Raw genomic sequence first — 27,193 nt, 5'->3', positions numbered from 1 at the left:
CCCCCCCCCCCCCCGGCTCTGTCAGGGGTAGATGGAAGCCTCCAGAAGTCCACCTCCGCACTGCTGAGCCCCTTTCCCTCCCTTGGGTTACTGGCTTCCTGCGACAAACAGCAGGAGGGGCAAAGCCCTTCCACTGCTGTGCCGTTTTTAGGCCCCGAGCCCAGCATCTGCCGTGAGCAGTTATCTAGATTTGATTGACTATACAGCCTTGGTTCCTAAATGCCTCCTGTCACTGCCCTTGTTGCTCAAGCAGATTGAGTCCGTGGAATTCAACGTCTGGGACATCGGTGGCCCCGCCAGCATGGCCACCGTCAACCAGTGCTTCTTCACAGACAAGGCCCTGTATGTGGTGGTCTGGAACCTGGCGCTGGGGGAGGAGGCCGTGGCCAGCCTCCAGTTCTGGCTGCTCAACATCGAGGTGAGGAAGCACCAGTCAGCCTCAGGGTCCCGGGCCTCGGGGCGTCACAGGGGTCTGCCACCTCTCTGAAGCAGCCCCCTTCACTGAGGAAAAAAAAAAAAAAAGAAAAAAGAAATGGTCAGGGAGAAACACTGCATTTGGGCAGGTTTTCAGAGGACCCAGGATCCTAGGTCACAGTGAAACACTTAAAACCCTCCTCAGCCAGGGGCACCTGGGTGGTTCAGTCCGCTAAGCGCCCAGCTCTTGATTTCAGCTTGGGTCATGATCTCGTGGTCATGAGACTGAGCCCCGCATCAGGCTCTGTGCTGAGCATGGAGCCTGCTTGGGATTCTCTCTCTCCCTCTCTCTCTGCCCCTCCCCTGCTCATGGCTTGCTCTCTCTCTCTCTCTCTCTCTCTCTCTCTCTCGATCTCTCTCCCTCTCTCTTGCTCTAAAAAGAAAAAAAAAGCAAAAAGCCCTCAGCCAGATAGTTGGTGGTGCTCTTGCAATTTTCTTCTACTTTAAATTTAAGAGCCCCCCACTCTTGGACCCAAAAGGAGAACAGAGCTCCCCTCTCACGAGAAAAGGTGATCAGAGCCTGGATTCAGGCCTCTGCCCCAGGGAGCTGACGTGCTGGCTGCAGGGATCAGAAGTCCAGGCCCTCCGGGGTGCTCCATGGTACCCCTCAGTGCCAAACAGGTTTTACAGAGAGGAGTGTGGGGCGCCGCCACCACCCCCCCCCGCCCCAGCTTGGCATCTAGCATCAGCTCACCCGTGCACCTGGGGGCAGTTTCCCAGTCCCCTGGTGAAGCGAAAGGCCCTGAAGCTCAGCTGCAGGGTTCTCTCTGGCAGGCCAAGGCCCCCAACGCTGTGGTGCTGGTGGTCGGAACACACCTGGACTTAATCGAAACCAAATTCCGAGTGGAGAGAATCGCAACCCTGCGCGCCTACGTGCTGGCGCTGTGCCGCTCGCCCTCCGGGTCCAGGGCCACGGGCTTCCCGGACATCACCTGCAAACACTTACAGTGAGTGTCCTGCTCGCTCCTACCTTGGGCTTCAGGCTGTGGCTGAGGCTGCTGCTTCCTCCGTGCCCGTCTTCCTGGTAACACTGGGATCTGCCTGTAGGGGGCTCCCGGGGGGGCTGGGCTCCTCCGGGGCCCCTTCCGGGCTCAGCCCCCAGAGCAGACTCGACCCTGGGGAGGGCAAGGAGCCGCTAGAGGACTGGCAGGGCAGAGCCAGGGCACACCCTCTCCATGCTTCCTTTCTGGTCCCCTCCTGCACTGCGCCAGTGCTGAGCGTGCACGGCTCCCACGGGGCCAGGAGATAGGAGCTCCTGCACCATGCATCACATTTGCTGATCTCTGACCAAGACTGACAGGTCCTGGTCCTCACGTTAGAGCTGAGCATTGGGGGCCAGCACCAACGAGACAGGTGCCCTGGGCTTGTTACTTCTCTCACCTTCTGACCTTGGACTCATGACAGCCCTGTAGGTTACAGGGACCATTGTGCCCACTTCACAGATGATAAAACAAGCCCAGGGAGTGAAGTAAGCGTTCTCTCATAAGAATCAAGTGTGTGTTACTAGAGCTGAGCAGGTGGCTCTTGGATTCCCTTGCTCCGGGTGCAGTGCCACGGACCTTGCTGCAGGGGGCAGCCTGGGGCCACTTCCGTCCCGCTCAGAAAGCGGGATCTGGCTGATCCTGATGCGGAATTTCAGGAATTCTTCCTATGCCCTTGAGATCACCCCCAAGTCCTGGGTCTGGGAATAACGTCTGGGTCCACCCCAGGCCTGCTCCTTTCCAGCTCCTGTCCTGGGAGGTCACCTTGCACCCATAGGCCTCACTTTCCTCCTCTGTAAAATGGGTGCACTCAGAACACCTACCATGTTGCTCCCAGTGAGACCTGGATACTTTTCTCTGTGCCCACCTCTCATGAGCTCCCTAGACTTGCCAGCATTAGGGACAAAGCCTGGGGAAACAGAGACGTTGCAGGGCTTGTCGGAGGGTCAAGAGGTGTGATGAGTGACCGCCTTCTGTGTTACACTCACAGCGAGCTCTCCTGCAAGAGTCTGGAAGGCCAGGAAGGGCTGCGCCAGCTCATCTTCCATGTCACGTGCAACATGAAGGACGTGGGCAGCACCATAGGCTGCCAGAGACTCGCAGGGAGGCTGGTGGGTACCTGGTGCTTCCGACCAAAACCAGAGGGCCCGCCCCCTTTTCATCGGGAGTCTGAACTTCCCTCCCTGCTGTAAAACACGCTGGGTCCGCAGGCGCAGTGGTCCCGACCAGAACAGTTTTTGGGGGAAAGGCAAGGGGATGGGGCAATGAGAGGAGAAGTTTACCTGCTGGGCGCAGGGGGGGCGAGGGGGGCACCGGGGTGGCTCAGTCGGTTAGGTGTCCAGTTCTTCATTGGGGCCCAGGTTGTGATCGCATGATTCGTGAGTTCGAGCCCCACACCTGGCTCTACACTGGCAGTGTGGAGCCTGCTTGGGATTCTCTCTCTCTCTCTACCCCTCCCCTGCTTGTGCCCACTCTCAATCTCTCAAAATAAATAAACAAACATTTAAAGAAAGAAACTTACCTATTCAGGCCTCAGGGGCTGGCAGGCAGGGCTGGGCGGGCTTCAGGACCTGAGGGGGCCAGCCACCAACCTGTCCCCCAGATCCCTAGGAGCTACCTGAGCCTCCAGGAGGCTGTGCTGGCCGAGCAGCAGCGCCGCAGCCTGAGCGATGATGTGCAGTACCTGACGGACAGGCAGCTGGAGCAGCTGGTGGAGCAGACGCCTGACAACGATATCAAAGACTACGAGGACCTGCAGTCTGGTGAGTGGGTGGGCCGGGAAGGGGGGAGTGTAGAAGCGGGAAGGCCAGAAGGAATGGAGGAAGGCGAGAGAGGCGGGAAGGAGGGGTGGGAGAGGTGGGGGGGGGGGGGGGGGGGGGGGGGGGGGGGGGGGGGGGGGGGGGGGGGGGGGGGGGGGGGGGGGGGGGGGGGGCAGGGCACCAGCGGCACAGGTGGGCTCCCGAGGGCGCAGGCATGTCTGCGAATGACTGTCAAAGCACTCCAGGTGGTTGTGATTCAGAAGCCACACAAAAAGTTGTCACGAGATGGCCAGTTTGCACAAATGGAACCCTAAGTGATGGAGATCGAGGGACTGGGACTCACCAGCTGGCTGTGTCAGATAAGCTGGTCGCAAGAGTTACGAGTCAGGGCCACTGACCCGTCTAAAGGGCCATGCATGTTGGGATGTTGGGAGCATTGGTTGCTTTCCTAGGAAGAAGGCAGGACCTGGGCCCCTGGATATGAGGCCACCCCAGAGTCCCCTTCACCCCTTGTCTGATGCCGCTTTCCCCCTACACCCCCCCCTTCCCTGGGCAGCCATCAACTTCCTCATAGAGACCGGCACGCTGCTCCACTTCCCGGACACTAGCCATGGCCTGAGGAACCTCTACTTCCTCGACCCCATTTGGCTGTCCGAGTGTCTGCAGAGGATCTTCAACATCAAGGGCTCCCGCTCGGTAGCCAAGAATGGGGTGATCCGGGCAGAGGACCTCCGGATGCTGCTGGTGGGGACCGGCTTCACACAGCAGACAGAGGAGCAGTACTTCCAGTTCCTGGCCAAGTTCGAGATCGCCCTGCCTGTGGCCAACGACAGGTGAGCCCTTGGCAGGGCGGCTCGCACTGCTCCCTGGAGGAAGGAGTTGGGACTAGGGTCACTGGTGGCTTGAGCAAGATTCCCACGGATGGGCCACAGTGAGGACCCGCCTGCCTGGGCTGGCTGCTCCTTCCTGTGCTGTGGCTAACCCTTTTCAGGGGATGCAAAGAAAGTGCATTTATGGGAAAAGTGCAGGAAAACATGCAAGAGTGGCATTTAAAATATTCTGGGGGCAGGGGGAGGGAATTCACATTTTAGAGGATTGACTGCTTGGGTATTTGGTGAATACAAACGGGGTAAGTGATGAGGGTGCGTTTGCTCATAATAGCCTGGCTTCAAAATGCAGAGAGAGCAGGGGTGGGGGTGGGGGGCGGGATACTCATGGGTCCCAGCTAGTGACACTACATCTAAACCAGTTGGATGCTCAGGGCCTCCTCACCCTAATTTCAGTCTCAGACCCCTCCTCCTGGATCTAATACCAATGTTGCCCCGGAGGCAGTAGCCAGGACTCCAAATCCACAAACCTGCTATAGACCAAGTTACCACCCACCTCCCAACCCTAGACCTCTGGGAGGATGCCCACTGGAGCTTCTGGGGGGCTGGCCCGGAGCCTGTGTGGCCAGGGCAGGGACTCCGCCTGCATAGCTGGGGCCTCCTGGGAGCCAGACCTCGGCCACTGTGCCTGAGGCACGACCCAGATTGCCACTCGACCTTATAACTACAGGAGAGGGCTTTAGTCCTTCTCGTCCCCCAGCCCCCCAGGGGCCATGAGTGAGTCCTAAGAAGAGAAACCCCAAAGAAGAACTGAGAGTCCCGAAGGTACCATGGCCCAGAGGGTGTCCTGAACTTTGGTCCATGCAATGTGAGGCAGCCTCTGAGTTGACAGTATTACCAAAATCTGACAATTTTCTGGTTATTTTATCAACGGGACAGAGAAAGGAGGGAATACCTGCACTTAGGAAAAGCAAGTCAGTTGTACACACATGTAATGTACTAGTGAACCGTAAGATCAGCCAGGTCATGGCCAAGTCTTCGAAGAGGCTTATAGCACAGCGGGTCAGACCACAGAGCCAGGGTGCCTGATTACAAACGCCAACTGCCTTCCTTGCCCTTCTCTGTAAAATGGGAACAATGCTACTACCAACTAGTATTATAGTTGTTGTGAGGATTAAATTAAATAATATGTGTTGGGGGTCCTTTGGTGGCTCAGTTGGTTAAGCTGACTCTTGATTCTGGCTCTGGTCACGATCTCATGGTTCAGGATCTTGAGCCCTGAGTCTGGCTCTGCTCTGACAGCACAGAACCTGCTTGGAATTCTGTCTCTCCCTCTTTCCCCCACTTTCTCTCTCTTACCTTCTCTCTCAAAGTAAATAATAGACATTTAAAAACGATAATAAGGGGCACCTGGGTGGCTCAGTTGGTTAAGCATCCGGCTTCAGCTCAGGTCATGATCTCACAGTTCGTGGGTTCAAGCCCCGTGTTGAGCTCTGTGCAGACAGCTAGCTCAGAGCCTGGAGTCTGCTTCAGATTCTGTCTCCCTCTCTCTCTGACCCTCCCCTGCTCACGCTCTTTCTGTCTCTCAAAAATAAATAAAAAACATTAAAAAATAATAATACTAATAATAAAACTAGATAATACATGTAAAGTATTCAAGGTGTCTCTTGCAATGAAGTCTTTACATCAGGTGTTATCAGTACTGTTTATTGTCACTCTTCCTTTTCGTTAAGTCCTCATAGCCAGTGGCATCTGGTTCCATAAAGTCATGAATGTCTGCGCAGTTTCGATTTTAGCACAGGTGTAATGGCTCCCTTGCGCTGCAGGCTAAGTTCCATCTCCTTGCGCGCAAGCCTCTATTGGGTCAACGACACCACTGACGGTCTCTGAGAACTCCTGTCCCACTAGGGCAGTCATGGTGCAGCGTGAGGGAGCCGGCTCCTGGGTACACCCCCGGGGGCCTGCCCAGGTTTTCATGGCTTTATGTTCAACGAGCACATGAAGAGTTCACCTCCTTAACCCCCATCTTGCCAACACTGTGGTCATCTCCTGATTCGGCCTTTCCCCATGAGTAGTTGCTCCCAAGCAGGTTAGCAGGTATCTGTGGTCTTGTCCATGCACCTTGAGAAGAGAATCCGTTGCCAGTTTGGATCTCCTCATTTGCCATGCTGGTCTGAGTCAGCTCTGCCTTTGGAAATATTGGGCCCCTGCTCCGTGTGCGCTGTGCGCCCGCGGAGGGCTCCTGCATCCAGAGCGCTCTCTCTCCACTCACTCTCATAAGTATAAGGATGCGGGCAGCGTAAGATCCAAGCTGAGTGTGGTGTGTGCAGCAGAAGCAGAATCAATCATGCAAGGCGCTGACAAGGGCCACCCGCCCGGGGAGGAACCCGGAGCAGATAGGTAACAAGGACTTTTCAGAACATGAAGGAATAAATCAAGGTATCCTGCTGGCGAAGGCTGGGGGTGGAGGGAGAGGTGGTTGAGAAGGTCCTTTTACTCAAGATCTGAGGTGGCTAAAAAGAACCCTCTGGGCCTCGCCCGCACAGCCCCTGTCCATTCTCCCAACCCTGCGGGATAGGTGTCCTTTCTCATCCCATGTCAGGGAGGTGGAGTCTCAACGCGGTTACACCGCACGCTGAAAACACGGAACCGGGATTAAGGCTTCTACAGTATTTTCGAGGGTCTCTTCCAGAAAGTTCTAAAGACATTTTATTGGGCCTAAACTGATGTATTTTAAAAGCATCAGGGAAGCTGAAGGCAAGTGGCCTTTGTTAAGAGAAGGGCACACCCAAGGACCGCACTGGGCCTGCCCCCCTCCCGCCCCCCTTCCCGGGCTGCACTCACACACAGAAGATGCTGGTTTTCAGGCTCACACTCAGCGGGACCTCCCCAGACTTGAGCTGTTTCCAGCTGACCACAGTCATGAACGGCTCACCGACTCGGTGACTCAGCACTTTTACGATGAGCAAGAGTGCCCTTATAAACCATCCCTCTGGGCAAAAACAGCCTCGCTCTGACTTTGAAGATGATCGTGGTGTCTCAACTGTCCAAGAACAATAAATAGCTTGGAAGGCCAAAAACGTCCCTCTGACCCCAGTATCTGCATTGTCCTTGGAACTGTGCAGCTGTATTTGTTTTTCCTCTACCATCCAAAGTTAATTTTAAGCGATTTCCCCGATCGCTTTACAGAGAGCGAACTGTGATTTGCTATGTCTGACGGGTTTATGACTGCAGATGTTTTCATCTCTTCCCTCGGCATATCCTAGCCGCCACCTCAGAGACCTTCCTTGATACGTCTATTTGCTGTAACCCATCTTCATTTTCTCTCAGAGCATTTCTTCTCAACACATAAAGTACTGTCTCTTTCTAAAAGTAAAATCCCAGGGCACCCGGGTGGCTCATTCAGTTGGGTAGTCACTTCGGCTCAGGTCATGATCTCTCACTCTGTGAGTTCGAGCCCCCGTGTCAGGCCCTATGCTGACCTCTCAGAGCCTAGAACCTACTTCGGATCCTGTATCTGCCTCTCTCTCTGCCCCTCCCCTACTCGTGCTCTGTCTCTTTCTGTCTCTCAAAAATAAATTTAAAAAAATAATTTTTAAGTAAAATCCCAAAGACCCCGGAGGGGGAAGGACCTGGGCAGCGTGCCCCGGCCAGGCTGTGTGCCAGGGTCCCGACACCACAGTGGAGCTCGGGCCACACCGCTCACCTGTCCCCTTTGTTATGTTTCAGCTATCTTCTGCCACACCTCCTTCCGTCCAAACCCGGCCTGGACACTCACGGCATGCGGCACCCCAAGGCCAATACCATTCAGAGAGTGTTTAAGATGAGCTTCGTTCCCGTTGGCTTCTGGCAAAGGTTTATAGCACGGATGCTGATCAGCCTGGCGGAGATGGACCTCCAGGTAGCTGCCGTTTGCACAGGGGGAATCCGTGGGGGGCAGCTGTAGATGTGCCCTTGTGGGAGGCAGATGGCCCTTTGCGGGAGGGGCTTGAGCAAAACCCCTTTTCTTGCAACAAAGCTCCTGATTTGGGGCCAGAAGGCCAGTGTGGCAGGGCTGCCTTCTCTTCCGTAGGCTGACAGACCCATTTGAGCCATTCTACAAATACCAAATCAGCCCTCGCTGGCCCAGAATACTCATTTTAGGAGCAGTGGTTATAAACTAATCCATTTCAAAATCCCCCTGGCAGGGTCGCCTGGGTGGCTCTGTCAGTTAAGCGTCTGACTCTTGAATTCAGCTCAGGTCATGATCTCACGGACCCCACATCGGCCCCATGATGGGCATGGAGACCGCCTGGGATTCTCTCTGTCCTGTTCGCTCTGTTCTTCCCCTGTTTGCATGCGCACGTGTGTGCCCTATCTCACCCTCTTTCTCAAAAAAAAAAAAAAAATCCCCCAGCTTCTTAGAACATAGATGGGTGGGCCCCAAAGGGGTTTCAGTTAGGTAGGTCTGGACTGGGACCCAGCATTTTGCATACCTAACCGTTGTCCCCAGTGACGCCACCTGGTGGTTTGGGGACCACACTTGGACAACCATGGCTTTGGAACTATGGTTTTGCCCGGTCAGGCTGTGTGCTAGAAGCCGGAAGGGACCTGGGGCACTTCTAACAGACATGGACAGAGCCCAGACTGCTTAACTTAGAATGTCTCAGGGTGGCACGCAGGCGTTGGCAGTTTCCAACGCTTGCCAGGTTATTTCACCGCGCAGCCAAGCCTGAGGACCAGGAGTGCAGAGCTTTAACTTGGTCCGGAAGCAATGAAGACCTAACTCAATAAGTTACTTTTGGTGGGTTCCCTTGGGGTGGTTGAAAGGCGTCCTGGCTGTCCCTCAATGTGAATTTCATGCAAAATGATAACATGAAAGTAGCATTTGTCTGGAGTGGTGTTTCTCAAAGTGGGGTTCCTAGACCGGAAGAGGCAGCCTCTCCTGGGAACTAGTTAGAAATGCAAATTCTTGGGCCCACCCTGGACCCATGACATCAGAACCTCCAGGATGGGAGCCAGCGCTCTGTCTGGGGATTCTGACCCACTCTATAATATGAGCGCCCCTGGCATAAACTCGGACTATTGAATAATTGGCGCTAAATTCAGCATTAATCTATTTTTTTACCACATTCTAATTAAAAGACTCTTATGGAATTAGTAACTCCTTGGCTAAATAAAGATATTCTTTGATTTGCCCTTTTTACTGAAATGTTAAAAAATAAATACAAGAGCCTGAAAATCGTAACTGCTGTGGCCCATGTTATTGGAGGGGGTGGAGGGTGCTTGTTTGCAAGGCCTCGAGGATGCACTGATGGGAAGAGCTGGCTTGTGCACAGTCCCCATTCGGTCACTCTGTCCTCCTTTTGAACTCATTTTCCTGCCACGTTCTAAGTGGGAGGTCACAACACAGGGTCCTCCGTCCTCGTGGGAGGCCTGAGTTCCCAAGTGGGCTCAGGGTTGGGGGTGCGGGAGCCCAGCTGGGCAGCACCCCTCCCTCAAAATGAGGGGGAAGTCCCATTGAGATTCAGACGAGAGGGAGTTCAGTCTCAGGAGGAATCAAAGGCATACAAATTCAAGCGAGGATAAAATGCTGGCCACTGGCCACCTCTCAAATCAGCAAAGAGTGAAGCCACAGTAGTTCCCAGAGCTGTGACTCTGCTCACACACTGTGGTCAGAGTGTATTGGATCTAATCGTTTCGAAAGCAATTGCCCAATCCAGGGCATACACATGTTCACATTCCATTGGCTTTCACAGTCCTCATTATTAAATAAGGCTTTCTTCTTTTTTTTTTAAGTTTATTTATCTATTTTGAGAGAGGCAGAGGCTGTGCAAGCAGGAGAGGGGCAGGAAAAGTGAGACAGAATCCCAAGCAGGCTTTGGACTGGTAATACAGACTCGGGGCTCAAACTCACGAACGTACCACAAGATCATGACCTGAGCAGAAGTCAGGAGTTGGCTGCTGAACCGACCCCCCAGGGTGCCCCGGGAAGTTACTACCCTTCATAAAATAGTGAGCTTTAGAAAAATGAATTTTACATGAGTTACTAAGGGCATAGGGAAAGTGAGGTTTTTAAGAGTATACAAATTTAGAAACTTAGAAAATTAGAAATACAAAGTCAGAAAATATGGCCTTAACTATTTTCTAAACATACATGTATATAGAAAAAAATATCCTGAATTAAAATATACCCAAATCACTCTACTTAGTGTTAAGTTGTGGTTTTCTTTTGCACGTTTCTCTGTATTTTCTACGTTTTCTAACATAAATTTTTGCTTGTAAAGTCAGGAAGGGAGAAGATTTAAACAGAAGAAGCCTATTACCAATCCTTTGGGAAAAATGTGCTCCTAGAGTATCCTGGAGACCCGCTCAGATAATGCAGTGTTTAATTTGGCAGCGGGCTGCATGGTGGGGAAGGAGGGGGCGGGAAGGACGCGGGTCATTTATCACGATGGGCCGAGCGGCCTCTGCAGGGTTCTGTCTAGGGCCAGGATACTTAAGCAGCATCTTTTCTCTGTCTTTCAGCTTTTTGAAAACAGGAAGAATACGAAAAGCAGACACAGGAAAGTCACCATTTATAGTTTCACAGGAAACCAGAGAAATCGCTGCAGTACGTTCCGAGTGAAGAGAAATCAGACCATCTATTGGCAGGAAGGGCTCCTGGTCACGTTTGATGGGGGCTACCTCAGGTAGGGACACCTGGAAACCTGCACAGCTGGGCCAGCACAGCGCCGTGGAAATAGCGTCTCCCAGGAGACTGTCCACTTAGTGTCCGGAGTTCTGTTCCCAAGAGCAGCTCTTCATGGCAGCCTGCTAGAAATACAAGACCATCCCCTGGAAATATACAGAGGCTCCCTGTCTTCTCACCTCCTTCCTCTCCCCTTGCAGGACAGGAAAGGTGAGGGAGGGTGTGGTGACCATAGGCCAGGACTTGAGGGAAGTGGGTGGCCGCTGAGCTCCGGCACCCCCATGGTCGCTTAGGTCACACCTGCAAAGGCCTTGCAGCCATCTAGCCCTATCCCCTTGTCCTAAATGACAATGGCCCTGGTGACACCACTGGTCCCCCAGCCCGGATCCTACATGCAACATAACAAGATATGTAATTTAGCTCCCTTTTCCTGTTTACTTTTTTGAGAGACAGAAAGGCATGAAGTCAACTCAAGAGGTTTAATAAATGACTTTTAATCAGTTTTAATAAACACAATTATTGCATATTTACAATGAGTTTTTCAAAACATTCTTCAGTTCCGTGAGAAGAGAAGAAGGGTAACGAATCTTCCTCTGAGGGCCTGACTTGAGCCCTTCTCTGTGCCTGGTGTTTTCATATAGACGTTCCCACTGCAAACTCACAGCTGCCACCTGGCAGATGAGAATCTGGTGGTTCAGAGAAGGCGAGACCCTTCCCCAAGGTCACACCTCAGGATCTGATTCCAGCCTGAGCGTCCTTTACTGCCAAGTCCTCATTACGTCTGCCTCATGTCGTAGGGGCACGGGGCAGGGTCAGACACACAAGGGGGTCCCCTTGACAGTCCTGCCTGGGCACAGGGTCCTCAGGTGGGGTGGGGGGGTCCCTGGGGTTTGAGTCTTGTCCTGGAGGCAAGGAGATTATCCACAGACAGATCATAGTGGACTCTTTCTTCCTGGGTTGCAGCGTGGAATCCTCAGATGTGAACTGGAAAAAGAAAAAAAGTGGAGGAATAAAGATCATTTGCCAGTCAGAAGTGAGGGACTTCTCTGCAATGGCTTTTATCACAGACCATGTCAATTCCTTGATCGATCAGTGGTTTCCTGGTAAGAGAATGTTCTTGAACCAAGGCTTTGCTCGTGTTAATATTTCTTTATAAATCAGGGTGGGGTGCGTTATTTGGGGAACAGAAGTCTCATTGGGATTCAGCCCAAGAAACCAGAGAGGTCCTAATGGCCCTTTGGGAGAATACTGATCGTGGGGGGTTGACTATGTCATGGGGGTGGGTGCTATGGGGAAGACATGGGCCAGGGCCCCACAGCGTGTGTGCAGGACTTGGTCCCCTGGCTGCGCACAGTGTGTGGGAAGGCAGAGCACCCCAAGTACTACGCTTGGTCCAAGAAGACCGTGCATGTGAACTTCACACAGCAAGGCTAGTGCTGAAACCGGGGTGATCCCATGGATGGAGATTTAACCCTTACACAGGTGTGGGGAGGCAAGAGAGCCACACTTGTCAAGGACCCCCTCTTTTCTTTCCTGCCTGCCCCCACCCCCCAAATCCCGGAGGTGATCCACCACCCACATGGCCCTTTGGTCAGTTTCTTCATTGACGATCCACCCAAAGAAAACACCTTTTGAAGTGAAGCTTTTGAGGCCCTCTGTTTGTTTGGCTGCCAGAGCAGAGACAGACCCCCAGGGTGTCCGGCAGAGAGGAGGGTGTCTGGGGCCAATGAGGCAGCCTCTTCCCCGTGAGCCCTCAACCCCTGAAGGCTGACAGCTGAGAGAGCAGTCTTGGGTTTGGACACCAAGACCTGCTGGGCCGGCCTCCTAACCTCCCCGAGCTGGCTTCTCGCTTGGAGCCATCCCTGCATCCCAGGGCGGCATCAGAGGACATGGCAGGATGTGGGCTCTGGACACCGGGGCCTGGGATCCTGCCAGGGTTGATGGGAAAGCTGACCTTCACAATGGAAAGAAGTTAGAAAGGGGCCCAAGAGAAGGCAGTTTGCTTGGCATCCAAGGGAGCCTCTAGGTCCATATGGGCCTCCCTGAGCTTTTGTGACTCCCTGCCAACCAGCGGGCCCCGTGGCTGATGCTTCTGGAGATGTGAGGGGGCGGGGTGGGGGTGCATCAGATAATCACCGAGACAGGGGCTGGGCTGAGCCCCAGAGCCAGGGCAGCCCAGGAGACAGCGCCACCACCAGCCAGCAGGACGTGTTATACGCAGGGCTGCGGACAGCAGGTGTGCCCAGAAGCTTCTAGGAGTCCCCCTCCTACCCTGCACCAGACAGGCCATCAGCTCACCGTGAGGGTTCCTCTACAGGGGAGGCTGTTTCTTTGCACCTCCTTTCAGAGGCGGGCAGCAAAGCTGTGTGCCTCCTGCCCCGGAGAATGCAGGTAAAATGACTAGGTTCTGTCTCTTTTAATTTGTACTCATTTCTCCCCCTGCATTGCTCTTCTAGGAAGAATCGAAGTAATTGCAAGCCTTATGTTTCTAATTTTAAGAACGGCTTCTTATTGGTTGTGGTTCGGTTGTTGGAGTGTGGCATAGCTCCAACCCAGCCTGCCGCATCCTGTCAGGGCCCAGCTGTGCAGGAGGGATCCCCAACCGCTCAGCCCCGCCTCGGCCAGCCGGTTCAGGGTCTAGACCACCCACCGTCTGTCCAGTGCATCCCTGACCTTTCCCCAAGAGCGTCTTTCAGGATGAAGGATCTCATTCTCCAAAGAGAACCCAAGTCATGCTTCAGCCACTCCCTGGGGTCCAGGCAGGGGCGCACAGATGCCCTCCCGTGAAAAGCCCACCCAGCCCAGAGTTGCAGGTGCTCCCTGCAAGCTGCCTGCATGTGAGCTGTCTCCTGCCCTGTCCCCATCTAGCCCTGACAGCCACGGAAAGCGACGGGACCCCACTCATGGAGCAGTACGTGCCCTGCCCAGTCTGCGAGACCTCCTGGTCCCAGCACACTGACCCGAGCGAGAAAGCAGAGGGTGTGCAGTACTTCGACATGGAAGACTGCGTGTTGACAGCCATTGAGCAGGACTTCATCTCCTGCCCCAGACACCCTGACCTCCCCGTGCCTCTCCAGGAGCTGGTTCCCGAGCTGTTCATGACCGACTTCCCGGCCAGGTAGGCCACGGCGCCACACTGCATGGCCGGCCCCCGCCTTGGGGCTGCTGTAACCACTGCTTCCCACGAAATCTCCTGTGAGGTTCAGGTCCCTGTCCTAGGCTGCCCAGAGCGAACCAGGCTATCAGCTTGCCGTTTTTGAGGCCACAACGGGCTCAGCTGAGCAGATCATCTGGAGGGGGGGCCATTCTGGGTCCCCGCACTGTGTCTCCCTCCTGTCGGCTGAGCTCCTTTCTGCTAAGCTTGCCTTTCCCTCTGGCTTCTCCTTTTCCTGCCAGTTCAAGGAATAGAAGGCAAATTTTCCTTGGTGGCGTTCAGGGAGGGGGCATGCCCAGATCTACAGCCTCATTTTCCTTTCCTGGAAAATGCGATCATTTGGATCCCCTAAATCTGTTCATTTTTTATGTTTATTTTTGAGAGATAGTGTGTGAGTGGGGGAGGGGCAGAGAGAGAGGTAGACACAGAATCTGAAGCAGGATCCAGGCTTCAAGCTGTCAGCACAGAGCCCAGTGCAGGTCTCAAACTAGGGAACAGAGAGATCATGACCTAGGCCAACATCAGACATTTAACGGAGCCACCCAGGCAGCCCAAACTGTTCTTTTTTTTTTTTTTTTAAGTTTATTTATTTATTTTGGGAAGAGAGCAAAAGTGGCGGAGGAGCAGGGAGAGAGGGAGAGAGAGAATCCCAAGCAGGCTCCAACCTGTAAGCACAGAGCCCAATGTGGGCTCACAAACCATGAGATCATCACCTGAGCTCAAGTCAGACACTTAACGGACTGAGCTACCCAGGCGGCCCCTCTAAATCTGTTCCTAAAGTTGAATCTACTCTATAACCTAAGATAATGGCTGGGCAAAGAATGCTGGAGAAATAGAGAATATTTTAAGGTCCCATCCAACAGGAAACAGTCACAAAATCCAAGTGTTTGGTAAAAGATGGAATCTTCTGTAATTGTGGAAACCAGAAACTATGGTACAACTTCCCTGGAGACAACTTGACATTGGTGATTACCAACTATTTTGGAGTTATGGAGTCCAGTTGTCTCATTCAAAGGATTGCTAGATCTGACCTTTTCAAAGAAAAGTAAACTTTTTGGGTGGGTTATGAATATTTATATCCTCATTTTTCCAAATTGCCCCCTATCCCAAAGAATAGATGCAGAGTACTCTGAGATATTGTAGAATCGGCGTTCCAAAGCCTGCTTCTGGATGAGTCTATCAGATTAAGAAATTGCTTCCTAATTGGATGATGTCCCCCTCCCCATAGCCCTTGTCAATATCCCCAGTTACCTCTCTGGTAGAAATAGCAATAAAATGCTACTCTTCTTCAAAATGAGCTCCTTTTATTCCTAGAACTCCAACGTGAGGGGTTATCACTTCTCGGAGACCACATGCAGAGTTTGGTATATGTATGAATCAGATTTCTTGGGTGGGGGCGTGCCCAATTAGGCAGCCCCAAATGTTGGGATTTTCATGTATTTGCTGGACCTTGTTAGGTTTTATGCCCCAACTGCATCTGGGCTGTGGTCTCTACTTTCTGAAGTCTGGAAAGCCAGATTGGATGTCCCCATTGGTGTGGATCTAATTACAGGCTACGGCATGGTTCTTAAGTGACAGTACTTGGCTGTGAGTTGAAAAGCCCAACAATGTGAACAAGATTCCCAACCCAGCAGAGGCCCACTGGAAATTCGGGCCGTGGCCCCAACCGTGGCCTTGAAGCATCGCACTCCCCATGCTGCAAGTTTAGGTGGGTGGGGGTTGGGAGAGTGGCTACATGGCATCCAGAGAGCCTGTCCTGTGGCCCCGAGCTCACAGGAGTCCTAACTGAGTGCCCTTCAGGGAGCCCTGATGGCCCTGCAGCTTCCCATGCGCGTCCTAGGGGACCCCCACATGCCCACGCTGCCCAGGCAGGTGGTTTTGGGGTGGGCACTTGGAGAGAAGCCCAGTTCATCTTCCACTTTTCTGTCGTACCACCAAGGGCTGCCGGGGGTGTGGGCTGCACCCGCCTGGAGTCTAATGCATGTGGCTGAGCTGTGCCAGGTCTGAGCAGCTGCGGAATCTGTTCCTGGAAGTCATGGGAAACACCAGCCTGGCAGGGGCAGCCTAAGGGGCCAGAAGGGCTCCAGTGGGAACACCTGGTGTAGTCAGTTGATGAGGAACCCAGACAAACCTCAGCAGAGCAGCGGGAGGCTCTGACCTGGGAGGGCATCTCCCTCTCCCTCCATGCCTCCCATCATCCCTCTCCCTCTCCCTCCCTTCCAGGAATGACTTGCAGTCTTGCCAAAGCCCCATGGAAATCTCCCCTTTACCCAGATTAGAACACACAGACTAGTGAGGTCTAAACTCCCTGACCTTGGGTGAAATCCTAGCCATCAATTGTGCAGACATTGCACAATGTGAGAAGCTCTCTTGGCCACATGGGCACCTGGGTGGCTTGGTTCATTGAGCATCTGACTCGATTTAGGCTCAGGTCATGATCTCACAGTTCATGACTTCGAGCCCTGCATCAGGCTCTGCACTGACAGCACAGAGCCTGCTTGGGATTCTCTCTCTCTCAGAAAAAAAAAAAAAATAAACATTTAAGAAAGAAAAGAAGCTCTCCATGGCACTTATATAATTATTTGCTTAATAAAAAGAAATAGGGAAACAACTAACCCAGCAGTAGACAAATGTAGCTTGATGGATGCCAGTTCTCAAAGCACAGAACCTTGTGGAGGAAAACATCCAAAAGAATAGTTTTCTTATGGAGACCACTTTCCAAGGCTTTCCCCGGAGTCAGCCACCATCCACGCACAGGAGGCAGTTCCTATCATGAGCCCACTTTACAGAGAAGGTTTGTGGAGGCTGTATGACCTGCCCAGAACCAAGGTTTGTCCCGGATCTGTCTGGCTCCATAGGCAGCTTTGACCCATGACTCCCTGCAGTGGGGAGAAATGACCATGGGTGTCCTCACTCCCCCAACCTCAGTGGGCCTCTCTAGGGAGTGGGTATGGGGATGGTTGGGGAGGTCTGATCTGACTGTGTGCGGTGTTTCTGGCAGGCTCTTCCTGGAGAACAGCAGGCTGGAGCACAGCGAGGATGAGAGCAGCATCCTGGGTCAAGGCGGGAGTGGCACCGTCATCTACCGGGCCCGGTACCAAGGCCAGCCCGTGGCAGTGAAGCGATTTCAGATCAAGAAATTCAAGGACTTCGCCAACGCCCCAGCAGGTGAACAAGAGGGCCTACGCCATTTTTTTTTCAGACATATGTTCCCATGGTCCAAACTCCTGCCACCTTAGGGAGGCGTGAGGAGAGGGGTCAATGAGGCCGGCCCCTGGGTGGCCAACCTGCTTTGTTCCTGGCATGATGTGGAATAGGCCTAAAGGTCAGGCTGAGCAAGGGCTGGAAATCGTTTGGGGAGATTCCTTTCTTGTCTAGACCTGAGCCCCCAAGAGCATGGGCCATCCTTACAATTTCCATCTGCTTGCTCCATGCCCAGCACAGGCCTGGCATGTAGTGGGCACACACTTAGCGCTCAGGTGGACCCCTTACCTTGCAGGGCCCCTCTCGGCCATCTCCACTAAGAAGGGAGGTGATACTTTGGATGAATGGATGGGGAAGCCAGCACGGGGTGGCTTCTCCCTGGCCCACAGGAAGGAGGGAACACCATCTTGCCCGGGCACATCGGGTCCACACACACCACGTGCATACAGCTCAGAGAAGTTCTCTACCCAGAGCCACCCATCGCCTCCTAACACCCAGCCAGCGCGGGGGCTGGGTGGCCAACTCACTTCCAGCCCACTGAGTTTCACAGTTTCACTGCCCTTGCCTTAGCACATTCATCTTTATGATCATTAAGGTCATTTACACTCTTGGTAGAAAAAGCAGAATCCTAAAACAACGTAAAGAAAACAGATCAGAAAGGAAGAGACACGTTGTTGCAATGGGAAGAGAATGACTTCCTGCACAGAAAATCTAAGCAAATCCACTGGCAAAAATGAGAGCCAGGAAGAGTTTCACAAAGTTGCCAGACGTGAGCTCAACCTCAGAAGTCAGCAGCATTCCCACGCACGGCAATGACCCATTGCTAGAAAATGTCCCCGTGGCAGCGATGAAACCACAAAGTATTGAGAGATAATTAGTATATACCATTCAGTTTAGTTCCCATTTAAATCCTAGTGAGGCGTGTGTGTGTGTGTGAGAGAGAGAGAGAGAGGGAAGGAGAGAAATCTCACAGATTATAAAATATGCGTATGAAATGACAAAATCCCAAGGACAGCTGACAGCTGAGACAATCCTATAGTAGGGGACAGAGAGGCCTGCCCAGCAGATGTCACGACTTAAAATCCGACAGTCATGAAGTCAGTGTTCTCCAGGGCTAGGCCAGACCAGCCAAGGGAACGGACACGCCGCACGTGGGGGAGGGGCTGGGAAGCTGGCACTTAGCAGAGCTAACCTCGTGAGTCGGAGGGGAAAGGCTGAGTGTTCCCTAATTGAGGCAGGGACTTGGGTCAGACTTCATGTCGTAGTCAAAAGTAAACTCGCAATGGGTTAAAGACCCCATGTGAAAAACAAAACTTTTGTACTTAACAACTGAATTTGGCCGGCCTGCCCACAGATCTGGCACGACCGATGCTCTTTAACTGCCAAGGTTTTTTTTTTTCATGCTGTTTAAACCTCCATGTCCTAATGTCCCTGATTCTAAATTCCGAATGGAGGGGAGGAAGAGAGAGGGACACAGGAGGACAAGAAGGGCCTCATGGACTGTGCTAGGTGACCTCAGGGCCGGCCACAGACCAGTGGGCAGCACCCTGACCCTCCACTTGACGGGAGAGACCCCTCAGTGGGTGGGGGCGTGGGGGGACTTTTACCAGCCATGGTTTGACGGTTACAGCGCAGACCAGAGATCACCCACCACTGCCCAGAGACCTCACTCCTTGTGACGGCCCCAGTTTTCTCTCTGGCTGAGGAGAGGGCTCTGGTTCTTTCTGCCTTCGGTGGTCCTGGCTGCTGGCACAGAGCCAAGTGAATGGTGGCACCCAAGCACTCAGCACCCTTCTGGCCATGCTAGTCGGGCCAGGCTCTGGGCCACACTCAGGGATGCAGAACTGGAATAGGCCACAGCTATGACCCTCAAGTAGCCAGGAGTGGGGTGCAGTGAGGGCTATGAGAGTGACAGGGACCTGCGCAGTTCTCCATCAAGAGGGCAGGAACTGCCCAGTGTGTTGGGCCTGGTTTTGCACCTGAGGAGAAGAGGTTTGATACCAGCCTGGAATGCCTCAGGGATGCCACCAAGTGGGGTGACATTGTTGCAATCCCTGATGTGTTAAGTGCCTTAGAATATGTATCTTGCCCTCCAGCCCCTTGAGTCCCCATTCGGCAGCCTTGAGTGTGGCCGGACCCCTACCCTGAGTGGCCCTAGGTGGGCTCCCAGCACGGCAGCTGGTGCTCTATGTCCCTCGCCCCCTGGGCAGCGCTGACGGCTGTGCCCCCCACCCCACACAGACACCATGCTGAGGCACCTGCGGGCCACGGACGCCATGAAGAACTTCTCAGAGTTCCGGCAAGAGGCCAGCATGCTACACGCCCTGCAGCACCCCTGCATCGTGTCTCTCATCGGCATCAGCATCCACCCGCTCTGCTTCGCCCTCGAGCTCGCCCCACTGGGCAGCCTCAACACCGTGCTGTCAGAAAATGCCAAAGGTACTAGGCACACCCAGAACATTCCTGGGGCCCTGCCCGACCAGATACAGCTCCTTGGGGGCCAGAAAGCCCATGGTGGGTAGCCCAGGTCCTGAGGAAGCCATCTCCCTGGGGGTTCCCTCCTCCTGCTGGGCCTGGCTGCCTGGGGCAGAGCACACCTGCCCTACAGCTCACAGTGCCAACTCCCTGAAGACAGACGTTTCACCAGGTCTACACCCTGTATGGTGCCGTTGGCAAGGCTGGAGAAGCTTAGGGTTTGGAGTCAGGTGGAGCCAGTTCTTAGTCCTGCTTCTCAGCCACCGTCCAGTGAATTAGTGCCTAGTTTGCTGGCCTATAAAAGGGGGTGATAACAAGCCCATTGAAGGGGGCCGCTGAGAGTCTCAAGCAAGGCGGGCCATCCAGGGCCCAAGTGGCAGCCTGGCCCCCATAAGCCCACCAGCCACGTGTCCTTCATCGGCAAAGCTCTGAGACCCTGGGGTCAGTTTTATCTTATTTTTTTAAGGAAACTTTAAAATAGTTTTCCTTGGGAAATGATTTGGTAACTAAATTCCAAAGAACTGACAGGAGAGAGGTAGTCTTCTCTTTCAGGAAGAAGTGCAGTTAAACTCAAATCATTTCTCCCTCGATGGTAGAGAACTTTTAAAATTTATTTTATTGACTTTTTAATGTTTATTTATTTATGAGAGAGCACAGGTGGGAGAGGGGCAGAGAGAGAGAGAGAGAGGATTCATAGTGGGCTCTGTGCTGACAGCAGTGAGCCTTATCCAGGGCTCAAACTCACGAACTGTGAGATCATGTCATGAGCTGAAGTCAGATCCTCAACTGACTCAGGTGCCCCAAGAGCTTTTTTGCTTTTATTTTTTAATGTTTATTTACTTTTGAGAGAGAGAGAGAGAGAGCGCATGAGCAGAGGCAGAGAGAGAGGGAGACACAGAATCTGAAACGGGCTCCAGGTTCTGAGCGGTCAGCACAGAGCCCAGTGCAGGGCTCGAACTCACGAACTGCAAGATCATGACCTGAGGTGAAGTTGGAAGATTAACTGACTAAGCCACCCAGGCGCCCTGAGAGCTTTGTTAAAATGAAGCTCTTATTCTTGCAACCCACCCCTTGAGAGTATAGCAAACTTGACCTGCAGTAAGCTCTAGGAATTTCGAATTCCTTGCTGTTTTAGTAAAAAACACCAGCAATTCCAGGCATGAGATACTGGGAATTAAACATGTCTATCCTATTTACTGTTTCACGTCAGAAGGTCATTCTCCATCTCCTCCAGCATCCAGCAGGGATAATGATGAGAAATTTCAGTAGGATTTAAGTATCTGGGAAGAAAGAAGGTTAGAAAAGACAGTTGTTGTAATGAGAGTTTGCTTATTTTTTTCCTTTGCAAAGATTCTTCCTTTATGCCCTTGGGACACATGCTCACCCAAAAAATAGCCTACCAGATCGCCTCCGGCCTGGCCTACCTGCACAAGAAAAACATCATCTTCTGTGACCTGAAGTCGGACAACATTCTGGTCTGGTCTCTGGACGTCAGGGAGCACATCAACATCAAGCTGTCGGACTACGGGATCTCCCGGCAGTCATTTCATGAGGGTGCCCTCGGTGTGGAGGGCACCCCCGGCTACCAGGCCCCTGAGATCCGACCTCGAATCGTGTATGATGAGAAGGTACCCACCCTGGCCCACTGCCAGCCCCCGGCCCACCCAGCTCATTCCCACAGCCGAGCCCTGGTTCCGGTGAGGCCAGGCACCTGCAGCCTCTGAGCTCTGTGCTTCCCCAGGTACAGGTTTCTCCCTCTCCTGTGTTCAATCAGGAGGATACGGCTTGAGCCAGAAGTGCACAGGGGCCTGTGTTCACCTAGCAATGTCAAGGTTGACTTCTCCTTCGCTTCAGGAATGGTGCTTTAACCTCTGAATTTTCTCTAACCTTGGTTCAGAGACATAGTGAAGGTGGCACACGGTGAGCAATGAGCCCAAGACAAACATGGGTCTAGATTTGGGTCCCTGCTCTGCCATTTAGATGTGTAAACTGGAGACCGTGGACCAGCCTCAAGGGGGCTCATGATGGGCAGACAGAGTAAGGATGGCAAAGGCTCCCAGCCCGTAGGTGCTGTCCACAAGGCGTTGTCCAAATTCAGCAGAGGTGGCCGGGACAGTGTCACCAAAGCCAGGAGCAGAGAGTGAATTCCAGCCGTACAGGCCTGGACCCCCCGAGCAGCTGGCCTCAGCCAGCCTGATGGCTCAATGTCTGCCTTCTTCCTGAAGTAGACGCAGCCACCCAGCCAACTAAACCCCAAGTTACACTCGGGCAGCCCTGCTGCCCAAACTGCCCAGCACTGAACATCCCCTCCCCTTCCCTGGTCTATAATTTTTCATTATTTGGTGATTTGCAGATGAGTCATTGACTAATTGCTTCAGGAATGGCCTAAACAACAATGCTGGACATTACATTCCATGTTATTTTATAACTGGAAGTTTATACCACCTTCAAATAAAACAGGAAGAAGAATGACCTTAGCATGTGCAGGTTAACTCGCCACCTGTGGCTATTAACCAAACTAGAAAAAGCAAATCAGAGTGATAAAAATAAGAGCTTCTTAAGTAGCAGGTCACAGACAAGGCACCTAGAAACTAAGATGATAACAGAACCTTCATGTTGAAAATTCTCAGGTCTATCTCAGCCATTCTCCTGGTTAAATGTTTTTTCTTGGCCCTCATGGAGGCTTATACTAACTTCTCCCTGTTGGGCCTTTGGATAACGTTAAAATTAGAGGAGTCAACATATCATGATTTAGGAGACGTTCGCCCTTTATGATTCACATACACTGCTATTCTAGTGCCAGGCATATTAAGCTGAGGGTCCATGTTCTCCTGCCTTGTCTTGGTTCTCAAGGATAAAGGAGCATGACATCCTTGGAGCCCTTAACCCGTGCCTGCCACTCAGCAAGTTCACACTGAGAACACCGGTGTGTGTTTATTGGATGGATGGGTGGGGAATGGATGGATGGATGGATGGAAGGAAGGAAGGAAGGGGGAAAGGGAGGAAGAAAGGGAGGGAAATCAAGGTAGGAAGGAAGTATGGGAGGATGGACAGGTAAATGGGATAGAAGAACAGATAGTCGGGTGGATAAATGGGTAGACAGGAGGATAGATAGATAAACATGCAGAAGGCCAGGCAACTGGGTGTCTGAATGGATAGATGAATGATGGATGGATGGATGGATGGAAGGAAGGAAGGAAGGAAGGAAGGAAGGAAGGAAGGAAGGATGGATTGAAAGATGGATGGCTAAGGGGACAGAATGATGCATGGTCAGATGGTTGGCCAGATGTTTCAACAGGTAGGAAGTGATGGTTGGATTCATTGGTAGATGGACTGATGATTGTCTCCCTGTGGGCAGGATCCCTTGATCTGATTGTGTCTTCCTGCTCCCTCCATCTTGGGGCCAGCTTCAGAAAGGTGCTGGGCCCAGGCAGGGGACCTGACTTGGCTTGCCTCTTTGCCCAGGTAGACATGTTCTCCTATGGAATGGTTCTCTACGAGTTGCTGTCGGGACAGCGGCCAGCACTGGGCCACCACCAACTTCAGATCGCCAAGAAACTGTCCAAGGGCATCCGCCCTGTCCTGGGGCAGCCCGAAGAGGTGCAGTTCCATCGCCTACAGGCACTCATGATGGAGTGCTGGGACACAAAGCCCGAGAAGGTACCGGGGCCCAGGGCCTGGGGGGCCAGGCACTCCTGCCACAGTGGTGGAGCGTCTGCATCTCCAGAGTACACATGTACCGCTAACTGCCCATCCTTCACTAAGGATCTAGAAGGCAACCCTCCTCTGCTCACCCCTTCTAGAAAGAGATATTTACTGTCCTAATATATCCAGCTCATCTTCTTTATGTGTGTGTCACTCTCAGGAAAAATGAGCTTTTTTTTTCGTCCCCAACTTTTATGTCACACCATCATGCAAGCAAAACATACCAGCCCCTTGATAGCAGTACAGTCCCCGTGCAAGAGCAGAGAGAATGTACATATCTCTTTTTAAAGTAATGGGGAGCAGGTTTGCTTATGATAACAGGAGTCATATTATCATTTTTTTAATGTTTATTTTTGAGAGCGAGAGTGTAGGCAGGAGAGAGGCAGAGAGAGAGGGGGACCGAGGATCTGAAGTGAGGTCCACGCTGACAGGAGAGAGCCTGACGCAGGGCTCAAACTTACAAGCTACAAGATCATGACCTGAGCTGAAGTCAGAGGCTTAACCAACTGAGCCACCCAGGTGCCGAGTCATATTATCATTTTAAAGCTCAGCTGCTTGGGGAAGAGGCCAGCAGTTTCAAAGATAAAATGCATTTATCAAACTAGGTGGTACTGATTCAATGTACTGGGAGTAAAAGAAATTCTGAAAAAAACTCTTTACAAGACTGTAGATCCATAGGCATGGTGGTTGGAATATTAGAGTTTAAACCAATCAGATGACCAAAGTTCAAGTTGCCATCGACAGTGATGGCCCAGACACTCTGGCATCTGACATTGTTTCGGCCTCTTGTTTTGAGCAGTTTCTAGACCTTCCTCCCTTATTCAAGACCATTGGTTTCATGGGCAGGATAGGCATCAATCTGGTTTCAGTGACCCTTGCTCACGACTCTGGTGGCCTCTCTCCCTCAGCGCCCACTGGCCCTGTCGGTGGTGAGCCAGATGAAGGACCCAACCTTTGCAACATTCATGTACCAGCTACCCTGTGGGAAGCAGACCGCCTTCTTCTCATCCCAGGGCCAGGAGTACATGGTGGTGTTCTGGGACGGGAAAGAGGAGTCCAGGTAATGTCCCGAGGCTTACTTTGCCCTGCTGGGGTGACCATGGACTTGGGGAGCACTCAGGACTGACCACAGTGAGAGATGCTTATGGACAGTGGGTAGAAAGCCTGATAGAGTTCACTCCAAAGAGAAAACTGAATCCACGCAAATAGACACACATGTATGCATTTGCACTTAAGAGATGGAGAGAAAAGGTGGTGTCTTCCAGGGGTGGGGTCAACAGAGGGCTTTGCTATTATTGTTTTTTCTTTTTTGCTTTTATTGTTTTTTTGGGTTTTTTTTTTTTTTGCAGTTTTGTTGTTTCTTAATCCCCATCACCTATTTCATTCATTCTCTCACTCCAACTCCCCTCTGGCAACACCAGTTTGTTCTCTGTGTTTATGAGTGTTTCTGTTTTATTTTTTCTTTTGTTTTTTAGATTCCACATGTAGTTGAAATCATATGGTGTTTGTCTTTCTCTTATTTCACTTAGCAGAATACATCTAGGTCCATCCATGCTGTTGCAAATGCCAAGAGTTCATTCCTTTCTATGGCTTGAGTAATATTCTCCGTGCGTGCGTGCATGTGTGTATGAAGCGTCTGTATCCATTCTTCTGTGGGTGGACATTTGTGCTGCTTCCATACCCGGGCTACGGTAGATAATGCTGCAGTAAATGTAGGGTGCATATGTCCTCTCAAATCAGTGCATTCGTTTTCTTCAGGTAAATACACAGAAATGGAATTTACTGGATCATATGCGATTTCTATTTTTAATTTTTTTAGGAACCTCCATACTGTTTTCCTTTTTAAAAATTATTTTTATTTTTGAGAGAGGGAGAGAAAGTGTGAGCAGGGCAGAGGCAGCGGTTAGGGAGACAGAGGATCCAAAGCAGACTCTGTGCCAACAGCAGAGAGCCCGATGTGGCGCTCGAACTCACAAACCGTGAGAGCATGACCTGAGCCAAAGTTGGAGGCTGTTTAATCAACTGAATCACGCAGGTGACCCCATACTGTTTCCCAGAGTGGCTGCACCACTGTATATTCCCATCAGTGATACACAAGGTTTTCCTTTCCTGCACATCCTCACCAACACTTGTTGTTTCTTGTCTCTTCGATACTCGCCCTTCTCACAGGTGTGAGGAGATAGCTCATTGTGGGTTTGTGTTGTATTTCCTTGATGATGAGTGATGTTGGGCATCTTTCATGTGTCTGTTGGCCACCTGGATGTCTTGTTTGAAAAAATGCCTATTTAGGTCCTGTGCTCATTTATTAGTCAGATGGCTTTGTTTTCTTGGTGTTGGGTTGTATGAGTTCTTTCTATATTTTGGATACCGACATCGTATCAGATACGTCATTTGCAAATATCATCTCCCATTCAGTAGGCTGCCTTTTCATTTTGTTGATGGTTTCCTTCACTGTGCAAAAGCTTTTTAGTTTGATGCAGTCCCATTGTTTATTTTGGTTGCTTCTACCTGAGGAGACAGATTCAAAAAAATACTGCTAAGCCTGATGTCCAAGAGTTTACTGCAGATGTGTTCTTTTATAAGTTTTATGGTTTCAGGTCTCACACTTAGGTCTCTAATCCATTTTGCATTTATACTGTGTATGGTGTAAGAAGGTGGTCTAGTTTCATTCTCCTTCATGTTGCTATGAAGTTTTCCCAGCAATGTTTGTCAAGGAGACTGTCTTCTTCCCATTGGACACGCTTTCCTACTTTTTCAAAGATTCATTGGGGCACCTGGTGGCTCAGTCAATGAAGCGTCTGCCTTCAGCTCAAGTCATGATCTCATGGCTCATGAGTTCGAGCCCTGCATCAGCCTCTGTGCTGACAGCTCAGCCTGGAGCCTGCTTCAGATTCTGTGCTTCCCTCTCTCTGTCCCTTCCCTACTGTGTTCTCTCTCTCTCTCCCTCTCTCTCTCTCTCTCAAAAATAAATAAACATTAAAAAATTTCAAAGATTCACTGACCATATAGTTATGAGTTCATTTCTGGGTTTTCTACTCTGTTCAACTGATCTGTGTGTCTGTTTTTGTGCCAGCACCACACTGTTTGGATTGCCACTGCTTTATAGTATAGCTTGAAATCAGGGACTGTGATGCCCCCAGCTTTATGCCTCTGTCTCAAGCTTGCTTTGGCTATTTGGGGTCTTTTGTGACTCTATACAAATTTTGAGATCATTTGTTCTAGTTCTGTGAAAAATGCTGTTCCTATTTTGATAGGGATGGTATTGAATCTATAGACCACTTTGGGTAGTATGGACATTTTAACACTATTAATTTTTCAGTCCATAAACACTCTGTCCATTTATTCGTGTCATCTTTAATTTCTTCTATAAATGTCTTAAGTGTTCAGAGTATAGGTTTTTCACCTCCTTGATTAAATTTATTCCTACTTATTTTATTATTTTTTGGTGCAGTTGTAAATGGGAATGTTTTCTGAATTTCTCCATCTGCTAGTTTGTTAATTGTGTATAACAAGCACAACAGATTCCTCTATCTTAATTTTGTATCCTGCAACATTCCTGGGGTCGTTTCTTAGTTGTAGTAGCTCTCTGGTCCTGAGCGGATGTCATTACAAGATGGATGCTATTTGCGGCTTGGTAGTCAAAGAAGTCAATGACACTAGGGGTGGGAGGGAGAAGACAGTCACCAGGGTGGAGTCACTGAGTAGTGAGAAGGGCAGGGGACCCAGAGCCAAGCATGATTGGTGCCCTTAAATAAGAGTTTGTGGGCCTTCCCTTCTGGTTGCATCTTTGTCTTAGTGAAGTGGCAGGAGGCTCAAAAGCATGGGGAGAGTTTTGAATATTCGAGGAGAAAAGGATGATGTGTGACATGAGCTGTGACGCATGAGACCAGGGTGATTGCTGAGTGGCACTGAGGCCCGGTGAAGGTTGGAAGTCATGTGTTGGA

General features: G+C 51.5%; 1 protein-coding gene across 4 annotated transcripts in view; it reads left to right on the top strand.

The window, feature by feature from the left end:
* LRRK1 (leucine rich repeat kinase 1) overlaps positions 1–27,193 on the top strand; it is a 123,061-nt gene that overhangs the window by 84,949 nt on the left and 10,919 nt on the right. For all 4 annotated transcript variants that reach the window (XM_029950228.1, XM_029950230.1, XM_029950229.1 and 1 more), the window contains 14 exons: positions 254–418; positions 1,249–1,421; positions 2,446–2,566; positions 3,058–3,217; positions 3,771–4,047; positions 7,771–7,942; positions 10,549–10,712; positions 11,675–11,814; positions 13,580–13,829; positions 16,867–17,033; positions 19,311–19,508; positions 20,895–21,172; positions 23,010–23,204; positions 24,158–24,309. In XM_029950228.1, the coding sequence (XP_029806088.1) occupies positions 254–418; positions 1,249–1,421; positions 2,446–2,566; positions 3,058–3,217; positions 3,771–4,047; positions 7,771–7,942; positions 10,549–10,712; positions 11,675–11,814; positions 13,580–13,829; positions 16,867–17,033; positions 19,311–19,508; positions 20,895–21,172; positions 23,010–23,204; positions 24,158–24,309 (2,612 nt within the window). The remainder of the gene's footprint in view (positions 1–253; positions 419–1,248; positions 1,422–2,445; positions 2,567–3,057; positions 3,218–3,770; positions 4,048–7,770; positions 7,943–10,548; positions 10,713–11,674; positions 11,815–13,579; positions 13,830–16,866; positions 17,034–19,310; positions 19,509–20,894; positions 21,173–23,009; positions 23,205–24,157; positions 24,310–27,193) is intronic.

This window comes from Suricata suricatta, chromosome 9, assembly GCF_006229205.1.
Source record: "Suricata suricatta isolate VVHF042 chromosome 9, meerkat_22Aug2017_6uvM2_HiC, whole genome shotgun sequence".
NCBI lineage: Eukaryota > Metazoa > Chordata > Mammalia > Carnivora > Herpestidae > Suricata > Suricata suricatta.
This window is presented reverse-complemented; position numbering and strand designations above follow the sequence as displayed.